Source organism: Colias eurytheme, chromosome 4 (genome assembly GCF_061535395.1).
Source record: "Colias eurytheme isolate Ceu_HAF_F1 chromosome 4, ilColEury1 Martin Lab GWU primary, whole genome shotgun sequence".
NCBI lineage: Eukaryota > Metazoa > Arthropoda > Insecta > Lepidoptera > Pieridae > Colias > Colias eurytheme.
Window position 1 is genome coordinate 5512406 of NC_142983.1, and position 11763 is coordinate 5524168.

The following is an 11763-nucleotide window of genomic DNA, read 5'->3' on the forward strand; positions in this document are numbered from 1 at the left end:
ATTATGAAAATGAATTAATTTTTTTTTATTATTTTTCAGAACTTTGAATTTCAACAATGAACCTCTTCTAATCGGTGGCTTACACAAAGCAGACCCAGTCTTAGAACGTCCAGGACAAATACACTCTGATGATTTTGTTGGCTGTATGCACAGTATTACGATCAATGGTCGGTTATTAAACTTGACTAACCCATTGAATTCTCGCGGAGTTGAACCAAATTGCGACAGATCAGAACGAGGAGCATGTTTCAAAAAGGATATATGTGGCGCAGGAAAATGTATCGATCGTTGGAAGACAAACTATTGTACATGTGGCAATAATATACTATCATCTGATTGTAGTAATTCACTTCAAAGTATATCTGTTGGTGAGAATGCATACATAATATATACAATTTCAGAAAAACACAGACGAATGCAATTACTTGAGTCATTTTACGGTGGTAATACTGCTTGGGACAAAAAGTTAACTAAAGGCCTTACAAAATCAATATCTAAAGCTACTAATCCTGCTAAGATTTTGTCATTTTCATTTAAAACTCATAGAAAAGTTGGATTACTCTTTTATGCCGCCACGGAAAAATATTATACGTTAATTGAATTAATTGAAGGGAAAGTAAGCTACACATCAAAACAAAGTTCACTAGTAAATATGACGCAGATGGAACAACGCGATGTTTCCGACGGGAATTGGCACAATGTAACATTATTTGGTTATGGCAGAAGCATAAAGTTGCTCGTTGACGATAAGCTAGTTGGAGAAGAACTCGATGCCGCAAGCGTGCATGACTTTTTAGATCCATACTTAACTGTCATATCGTTAGGAGGTGTTAAATCTGAATGGATATCATCATCATACAATAAGTTCGAAGGATGTTTAGCAAATTTAACAATTAATAATGAGATTCAACCATTCACTGGAAACGGTAGCATCTTGAGGGATGTTACACGCAAGGGAAAAATAATTTCTGGTTGTCATAGTGCTTTTGGGGCGGGATTAACTCAAAACCCTGATCCATTGAGTATTGGAATTACGCTGGTTATTTCATTTTTCATTATTTTAATTGTCGCAATATTGGTGTCCTTTATCGTTTTTCGCCTGCGCAAACAGAAAAAGGAGAAAGGTGGTGTCCCAAATGTAAAAAGTAATGTAGTCCACACGAAGCAAAATGGTGGTCCGGCAATGTTAAACGCACCGAATTTAATTGCGGGTACGAATGATAGTCTTATGAATAGAAATATGCACAGTAATGAAACTAGTCTGAACAGTTACATGTCTGACAATGCAGATATAATGAGAAATGTTGGCCATATTGTCGGACCGGAACTGTTATCTAAAAAATATAAGGATCGAGAAATAATGAATATTGATCCACCTAGACCACAAAGGCCGGATATAATAGAACGCGAAGTAGTAGGCAAAAGTCCGGCTCTTAGAGATGACCATCATCCACCACCTCCACCATCAACAAACACATCGCACTCGCATAATCATGACCATCCCAGTGGTATGGATTTAAATTCAGAAGGTCCTGAACATTATGACCTGGAAAACGCTAGTTCAATTGCACCTTCAGATATAGATATTGTGTATCATTACAAAGGGTTCAGAGAAGCCGCTGGTGTTCGAAAATACAAAGCGACACCTCCTCCAATTGCAAGTTACCACCACAAACATCAAACTCCACAACACAGACATTCTCCGCATCATTCAAGCGGCTACCCACCACGAGTACTACCACAGGCTTCACAACCACCTCCTCAACCAAGACAACATCAAACAACACCTTTAGCTCGACTTTCGCCAAGTAGTGAACTAAGCCAACAACCCAGAATATTAACACTTCACGATATATCAGGGAAACCACTGCAGAGCGCTTTACTGGCAACAACTTCCAGTTCAGGAGGGGTCGGAAAAGATGCTTTACATAGTAATAGTGAACGTAGTTTAAATAGTCCAGTGATGTCCCAATTGAGCGGACAAAGCTCTTCAGCAGGTAGAAAAACACCTAACGCATCATCTCAGGTGCAACAAGTATCAGTGGGCTCAGGAGCAGTGGGCCTAACTGCAGAAGAAATAGAGAGAATGAATGCTAGACAACGAACATCAAGTTTAGTATCCACCTTAGATGCAGTATCAAGCTCTAGTGAAGCTCCGCGTAGTGGTGGTGTGAGTCACCATATGTCACATAGGCATCACTCTCCACCAGTAGATAACAGAAGTTCAACAGGTTCAGATGATGAAAGTGGTAACGACAGCTTTACGTGTTCAGAAATAGAATATGATAACAATAGCTTAAGTGCGGATAAACCTGACGACGTAAGAAGACAAAATGTTAATAGCACAAATAATAATAAAAAGCCAATATTGCCACCGCCTTACGAAAGTTTTGATTCGTCATTTCGTGGTTCTTTAAGCACTCTAGTCGCATCGGATGACGATCTCGCTCCTCATGTGGGTTCAGCATTATATAGACAAGCTAATGGCTCTCCTGCACCGGCCACCCTGGGCTGGGATTATTTATTAAATTGGGGCCCCAACTTTGAGAGCATGATAGGGGTTTTCAAAGACATCGCTGAACTACCTGATTCCGTCAATGGCCGAATGTCTTCATCTTTAAGGCTCCCCAATGGAACGCCTAAACCATCCGAAGAATATGTTTGATATAATGTATAATATTTTCCTTGTAAATACCTGAATATTATAGTAAATGTACATAATTGTTATGATCTTGTATCAAGATCTCTTTAATGTATCTTGCCATATTTTTGTTAAATATAGACTTTAATGATAGATTTACAATTAATTATTAATTTAGCGCTTATTTCCTAAATTGAAACCTCATTTTCAAATGTAATTTATGTAAATAGTAAATACATATGTATTTTTTGTAAATATGAAGTTCCAATGGTTTTAACGATAAGTATCAAAAAGTTGTAATTTCAATTTAGGATTTATATATCATGATAAACGAAAATTAAATAATTACTACCTCCTAATTTTATAATAAACTTCCAATGTTGATTTCGAATTTAATAACCCAAAACTTATTAGGTCTGGTAGTGATTGTAAAATAAGCAAAATATTATTATTGGAACAATAGACTGAATTTATGTAACTCTTAACTTATACTTGGTATGTGATAGCTTTGTCACAGATTTATAACAGTATGACAACGCTTTATGTTTGCCATACGCATAGTGAATTACGTGCCAAATGTTACTTCTGTTCGAAAGAACCGACTGATTTTTAATGTAAAAATAAATGAATCAAAATATATGTTATTTTTTATTTAATATCCTCAGTTAGGGCTATATATTTCAAATTAATCAATACCTAAAAGATGATTCTAAAAAATATTAAGAATATAAAAAGATTAAGATGATTTTAAGGATATTGATCATTCGCATCTCAGTGTCGCTTGTGTTAATGTCTGTATCATCATCAATACATGGAAACAAAAAGAACATGTTTTTATACGATGGTTTTAGATATTTTATATTATACTAGTGTTGGCCGATTTTCATACAAACCCGATACCTATGCACATAAAATTTGAATGAGAATCAGTCAAGCCGTTTCGGAGGAGTATAGTAACTCACAATGTGACACGAGAACTTTATTTATATAGAGAAGAGATAATACTGAAAATATGTATGTGCAAATTACGCAAACACAACAATTCTGATATTGCATTTTTGAATAGTTAGTAACACAATAGGTACTTTACTTACGTACTTTTTGATGTTTCATTCTAACAGCCATAATTGTATTGTTTACAATAATGTGTAACACTCAACAAATACAAACATTCTTATCTATACAAATATTATAAAGAGGAAAGGTTTGATTTTTTGTTTGTTTGTTTGTTTGTATGAATTGAATAGGCTCCGAAACTACTTGGCAGATTTGAAAAATTCTTTCACTGTTGGAAAGCTACATCATTTCTGAGTGACATAGGCTAGGTTTTATCCCGGAAATCCCACGGGAACGGGAACTATGCGGGTTTTTTTTTGAAAACGCGGGCGAAGCCGCAGGCGGAAAGCTAGTAAACAAATAAATAAATAAGCCAATTAAATTAAGTTATCTTATCTACTGGATTAAGTACAATAAAATTGGAGTAAATTTTTATTGCCTACGAAAACAGCGGAAGTTAAACTTCATTTCCGCTTGCGATTACAACTAAGGTCAACAAAGAAAATAGGGCTATTTATGGTTCTCTTTGAAAGTATCAAGAGTTCCGACGTATCATTTTTTCTTGGTTCACATATACATTCTTTATCTATGGAGCCCTTGACGATAATTATGAGGGTAACAATGAACGAAATGTTTAAATTGTACGATAACGGCTTGTAATTTCCATAATTTTGAAGTTCTAACATTTCACAACGGAACTCAAGGTACAGAATCCTATTAATGGTTTTGTATTGGTACAACACGAGTAGGCAATTACCTATGACGATTCTTACCTACTTCCTTATCGTTTAAAACTATAGTAATCATAATCAAAATTGTTATTTTTTTAATAATATGAATGGTTAACATTTATAAAACATGAAATGCTCTTCTTCTCTTCCCATCGCAATTAAACTATTGTTATACAAAGTTTCGACTTCTATCGGCAGTTCCTATTGACTGCTTCCTTTTTTGTAAAATAAATCGTACTTCAAAAAAAGGTAAAGGCTTTCCATATTTACGATTCTAACTGGGTCCCATTCACTTGTACTGTGATGTGATATTATTTCTAAGCCTTCTTCCATTTATGGGATGTAATAATTTCATTTATTTATTTATTTAATGACCAAGCTAAAGGTGAGATAGGTATTAATACAGTGTTCTTCTGAAATGTGTGTTGTATGTGGGAGAGTGAAGAATAGCTCTCTTCGCTCGCTCTATGCTCGCTCACATAATACATAGAGCGTATTATTTTAATTTTCATTTCAAATATGTCGTTAGCTATTCTTCTTTCTTTTAAAATGTTACCGTAGTAATTGAGCAAATTGAAAAAAATTCTTAAAGAAAAATATTTTTTGGTTTTTATCATTAAGTAGTAGTACATACCTATACTATCATATAAGTACTATTAATGTAAACTGATGTACTTGGTCTTATTTAAGTAAACTGACTGCTTGATTAAAACTATATTGATGAAACTACCTGAAGCGTCCTTACACATCGCTTATAGTGAGGACACTTTGTACACCCTTCTAGGTAAATTGATCTAGTATCATTCAATGTCAGTGATAAATTTATTGAAAACAGTCAGTTTAAAAAAGATCTCCGAACTAGACAAACCTATAAATAGTACAAAAGACCTCTAGTTTTCTATAGACAATTAAATTATAACGACTTTGACCTAATACAAATACGTTGCAATTAAAATATATTAAAAATTTTAATTAGTCGCGTAAAATGCTATACTATTCCTATTTACTATTAGCATTTTCCGTCATATTTTCCTGTGAGTATAATTTAATAAGAAATTTGAGAAAATAAGGTTTATAAAGTGTTCGTGTGTTGTGTATGTAAAAACGTAACTTTCAGTAAGTTCTTCAATGAGTTCTATACTTAAATAAAAATGTCAAAACTTCGAGCTTTTTAAAAAAATGATATTTTTTTTATTTTATGGATGTAGTAGAGTGGTAATTTAATTTTATCCCAAGTAAAATCGGGCTAAACCAGGAAAAGGTACTACTTAGTAAAGCGTTCCCGGCTGACTTCAAATGGATATCGAAATCTTGTTGGAATTTAAATAATACGAATAGACTTTATTGCATATAATGTATAGAGGTCTGTTCATTTTATGCAATCAGGCTATATGGGTAGGCCTGAATTTATAACCAAATTGTTTACCGCTCTCAAATGTTATAGTTTTTGCCCCTTCTTAATTTGATCTTGGTATTTCATAAGAATCTGTTACAAAAACACGCAGTCTCTACCTTGATTTACACTTTCTCCTTAGATTAGAACACAGTTTATTTGACGATATCTTTAATCTAAAAATTCTTTATTATTTTCTTTTTGGTTATGTACAGGGTTTCTGCAGTTTAATTAAATGTTTAGAGTTTACAAATTGTTTTAGGTAACAGTCTTAATATATTTGGACCTAACTGTGTACTGCCTTCATTAATCTGCCCAAATGAAAATATAACTTTTTGGTTATACACTAGGTAAGCTAAATTGATGTATTATTTCATTATCATCCAGCTATATTTGTTGCTAACATATATACAGCTATATTTGTTGAAACTAACAGCAGGGCCAAATTAAATTTTGCTTTAAAGATGTTGGCCGTATTGTATTCCACTACACTGGCAAATAATGGGTCGAGGTTCGATTCTCGAGTTCGAGATCGATGTAGTGATGTGAATAATGTGCAAATACATATTTGTGCACGCTTGACTAAATTGGAATATCCGAAATTTTGATTAAAGGCGGAATTTCTCACAACTGAGCCACTACAGCTCATATTATTTCATAATTTAAAACAAAAGTAGTCCATTAAATTTAAAATATAGCAACAACAAAAAATGCAGAAAGAAGAAGAAACAGACCTACTTATACTGTATATCGCATCATTAGGAAACAAAGAAGTCGGTCTTGCAGTCTACAAAGAATTAAGGATTCATTATTTACATGACTAACAGCATAATAATATCAAATTTCAATTCTTTATAGGCAAAATGCACACGCTCCAGTAGAAATTAAAGCCAAAGACTCGATTGATTCAGCACCATGGGTGAAGGGTGCTCCCATCAAGATCTTGATCCACGGTTATACGGGACACAAAGATTTCGCGCCCAACACTGAAATAAGACCAGGTAACCTTGTCCGTAACCTAGTTTCATTTGTATACAAACAAGATAATGGAGTAAACACATAAACCTCATTGAATAATATGTACAAACATCCGTGGAATTACATTCGTTATACAATAATTGTTTTCGGGCATTGAAAATGTACTTAAATAATTTTGTGAGTCCAAAAACAGCCAATTAAAAATATATCTTTTTTTTATTTCAGCATATTTAGAATGCTGTGACTATAATATAATATCAGTGGATTATAATAAGATAGCTCTGGAGCCATGCTACATGCACGCTGCTGCCAACACTGAGCTGGTCGGCATGTGCACTGCACAACTCATCGATGGACTGGTGAGCCAAGGTGTCCCTCTAGAAGACTTCCACGTAGTCGGCTTCAGTCTCGGAGCACAAACTGCTGGTTTTATTGCTAAATATTTGAAGTCTGGATTGTTAGAGAGGATAACAGGTCAGTTATTTTTTTAAGACTATTTTTCTTGATTTTTCTAGTACTGCATCATTCATTAATCAAAGTACAAACAAAATACACACATTGTTTACTTTGTGATATGAAGGAAAAACCTTCCACTGACCTACCCTACAAAATTCCATGTTGCAAAGGCCTATCAATGTATTTGCTTCAATCGGAGTAAAAATTAAATGCTTTTTTCTTTTTTTAGCTCTTGATCCAGCTCTTCCATTGTTTGTTACTACGGATCCTGCGAAGAAAGTAGATTCTAGTGATGCCAAGTTTGTGGATATCTTACACACCAATGCTCTGGAGAGAGGCAAATTTGAAACTAGTGGTCATGTTGACTTTTTTGCAAATGGCGGACTTTGGCAGCCTGGCTGTACAGCAAACGAAAATTACAGTAAGTGTACCCTAATAATAATAGACAAATTATTAGATTCAATTTATTACTAATAAAGGTCCATAAACTATTACAAATAAGGATAATAAATTCAAATCGTAAATTTAAACGCCTTTGAAATGAAGATACAGTACGTATTGCCAACAAATTGCTAAGGTTTTTTTAAAGTAAGATAATTTTTGTTTCTAACTTAAATAATAATAGACACATGCAATATTAACTACATTTTGGTAATATCAATACTTTTTATAATAAAAAAAAAGTCAGTTACATATAACTCTACAATTCCTTTCTGATCAAAATGCTATCACAATGTATATTCATAATTAATAATATTCATTATTCATTATTTCTTAATATTTCCTCAGCTAAATCCGGCTGCTATCACGCGAGAGCACCGCAGTACTATGCGGAATCAATAATATCAGATATTGGGTTTTATGCAACCAAATGTTCATCTTGGTTATCCCACATGATAGGATGGTGCAAGTTAACCAGCTCCGGGGAAGAAGTGATTTTTGGAGAACATGTCCCTACAAAGTGAGTTTATATGATAATTTAGGACTTTTATTTACTGTACCGTCCGTAATCTATGTATATCTATATAGGTACTATTATAAAGCTGTAGAGTTTGTTCGTTTGTTAGAACGCGCTAATCTCAGGAACCACTCGTCCGATTTGAAAAATTATTCTGTTTTAGATAGCCCATGCATCGAGGTAAGCTATAGAGTATAGGCTATATATCATCACGCTTTGCTTAGACCAACAGGAGCGTAGCCACGCGGGTAAAACCGCCGAGCGCAGCTAGTTTTTCAATAAAGAGAGATAGTATACAGCTGGTAAAATATTATGTAGACTGTAGTGTGTAATAATCGATGGTGAAGGTTTATAACGATGACAAGATGAGAACTCTATAAAAATAAAAAATGATTGAAGAAAAACATAGTTAAATTTATTTAAATTGTTGTGTGAAATATTTAGCGAAAAAATATTGATTTTAAATACTTACTTATTTCTGAGTGAAAGAAAAATCATATATGTACTTATTGTTCATATACGTATGCATTCAGAATGCAGATAAATAATAATGAATTATTGTCATCGGGCCTTCACTTAAGTGCTAGTGCCGAAGTGTGACCAACTTTCACTTTCATGCCTACCCTTTCAATTGACATGTTTCCTTATTATCAAATAGCAACTTGGAGCAAAGCGACAAAAACACCTAGATAATTCAGCGTGTCACAGTTATATACGAAAATATATCTATTTTTGATCATGCACTAACCTTCGCAGTTATTACGTTCCATGTTAAAATTGTTAACTAACATCTATACGAAAAGGTGTAATGTGAATTTCACAATAAAGTTGAAATAAAATGTTAAGTTTTTGTTTAACTCTCTCGTTATCGGTCATCAGTCTAGTCCTACGAAATGTGATTTTGTACTTTGCTATGTCTGTAGATGAAATCGAGTACACATTTCGTAGTGTGTCGTCATAACAACTTATTTAAATATTGAACTGACTTTTGCTAAATGAAGGACAAAATATGAGTTATTGGTTACCATAAATGTCACAATTTGACCTAACCTTTAAAATCAAATGTAGATATAAATGAAAAAGGAATAAAGAATACTCTTATTCATTTAATTATAATCCGTTGGAAAGAAAATTACCTTAAATATTTAAATAATCAATGAAATTTTATAATAATTAAACATGTATGCTTCAATTATTCGTTTCTTTTTCAGTGCCACCGGAATATACTTCTTTGACACGAATTCCGAAGCACCCTTTGCCCGTGGACCATCTAATTCGAATAAAACAGTCGAAGAAAATGAAGTGATGACAGGTGTCTTATCAGCCATATCTTCTCTATTCTCGGGATGATAATAAATAGTTGGACACGGCTCACTTGTGTCCTTATGAATACCTCATCGCACAAGAATATCTCAAATCTGTATACCGTATTATTATTTATTGAATATATATTTATTTATACAAATGGTTGTGCAATCCTATAATGCCAAAGATGACCAAAGCATTAAATAATTTAGATATAATATCATGGTGTTGTTTTATTTGGGAGTTGGGAACTTAACCTACTCACATTCTCTGTATCATTTGTACCTAGAATAAGTGATGATATGCTGTTTGATTCTGCGTGTAAAAAACTGCCTTGCAATTCGTCGCTCTACTTAAGTTATTTATTATTTATAATTGTTATGCAATATGCATAGTAATTATGTATATCAACTTCTATTCTTGCTGCAAATGTGTCAAGTTAGTATTTAAGCAAGTTTTGTCAAGTTAGTTTAAAAACAATTATTTTCTTTTTCTTTATATTAGAGCATATTCAATACTCAAGGCAGGTAATTCATTGTAATTAATAATAAAATCTAATCCTTAAATAATTATCAGTAGTCATCATTCTAGTCCTCTGACTCAAGTCTCTACTCACTAGTTCACTAACCTTTCCCTCATAACATTGGTATTTCGTTGAGTACGATTTGCTTGTGTGAAATAAATTACACATGTACTTACTCTTTCCCTTTTCGCGTACTTACAGACAATTCTATGCTTGAAAATAATTAGTGGTCATCAGACGGATTCTCCCATTTCTTTCATAATATCCTCATATCGGTTACACATCCTCAATTACCTCACAGTATTACGACATGTAAGAGGCGTTTATTGTCGATATATTATAATCTTCAGATAGAATAATAATATATCTACAATCTATGAACACCGTATGGGATTTAGCATTAGCATATTTAGCATTTTATTAGGGTTTTAATGCAACTTTCCTTATGTGATTAGAAAACAGACCAGACTAGATCCTTGGCATTGTGGATTACATAACGTGTAACGTCTGGTTCACTCTTGGTTCACTTGTTCTAGATACAAATACAAGTTTAATTTGATAAAAAATGATATTATATATAAACAGTTACACAACATAACAGTTTTATTAGCGGGTACAAAAATATACTCATTACATATTCAATTAAGTTTTTATTCAATTAGTCGATTTGAAACTCTGACTTCCTAATAATTAAAGCATAAAAAATCATTAAAATTTTATCACATGTTTATATTATTACATGGTTATTGGTTATATTTCAAAGCTATGTCAATTCAGAACTATACTATGGGGTCCTATTTGCACAATCATCAAAATTCTTATAAAGATGCAATTCAACGAGTCGCAGTCGGAGTTGAATCAGGTTACTGACCTAATATTTTGTGACATTTTATAAATATGTACACTTAATTAATGATTATGTATATAATCAAATAATCTATTATAAATAATTATATTAATTAGTGAAACATTAAGATGGTACGTAGGTAATTAGTTCAGTAATTCAAAATTCATTTAAGATAAGCCTATTTCTATTTTTAACAATTAAATTAGGTTAAAAATAATTTCCTATCAAGTTGACCTGTTCTGAGATCTCATAATATAAACTAAAGGATTACATATTTAATAACATAGCGCAGATTGCGGGCAACACAACTTGCGTAAAACTTTTGCATCGTGGGTCTATTTCAAAATGCGGATGTGTTCGGTATACGGTAAAATATATAATTATTAATTATTATTCAACAAGGTTTAACCCTCACGTCACTTTACAGCTTAAACAACTTTCAAGCTTTCAAGGATATTTTTTCTAGATAATTCTATACTTAAAAATGCTCCTATTTTTTATAGTAGATTTTAAACTTGTTTGTTTTTTTTATTATATCGTTAGATTAATGTTTACACATTTGATAATAAAATAACAAGATCCCAGGGCCGCCAGACCTCACCTATTTTCTGAAGTCCACGGAAATGTGGACGATTGGGTAGTGTAGTATGTGCTAACACCGTACGCCTACCCGCTAGCTTGGTCAATAGACTAATTTACAAATATCAGGTGATAAAGGTTACTAAAATAGTACTTACTTCACGTATTTTCGCATAGCTGATTTTCACATTTGATTTAGATATAGGTCCAGTTAAAAAAAGATGTCAAGACTTCCCACCTTTTTTGTCTGGACACTTCCCATCGGCCATAAGCTCTCAAAATAATTAAAAAGTCAT

General features: G+C 32.9%; 2 protein-coding genes across 2 annotated transcripts in view; both read left to right on the forward strand.

Moving 5' to 3' along the window:
• Positions 1 to 3280, forward strand: part of ft (cadherin-related tumor suppressor fat) — a 73497-nt gene extending 70217 nt beyond the window's left edge. The window contains exon 9 of the mRNA XM_090120536.1: positions 40 to 3280. Within this exon, the coding sequence (XP_089976662.1) occupies positions 40 to 2665 (2626 nt within the window). The 3' untranslated portion in view covers positions 2666 to 3280. The remainder of the gene's footprint in view (positions 1 to 39) is intronic.
• A 2015-nt stretch (positions 3281 to 5295) lies between these two features.
• On the forward strand, positions 5296 to 9705 carry LOC149908958 (lipase member H-A-like). The gene is made up of 7 exons (XM_090101607.1): positions 5296 to 5462; positions 6084 to 6171; positions 6680 to 6822; positions 7025 to 7273; positions 7485 to 7676; positions 8045 to 8216; positions 9425 to 9705. The coding sequence occupies exons 1-7, from the start codon at positions 5414 to 5416 to the stop codon at positions 9561 to 9563; spliced, it is 1032 nt and encodes a 343-aa protein (XP_089957733.1). The 5' UTR covers positions 5296 to 5413; the 3' UTR covers positions 9564 to 9705.
• Positions 9706 to 11763: the final 2058 nt, after the last annotated feature.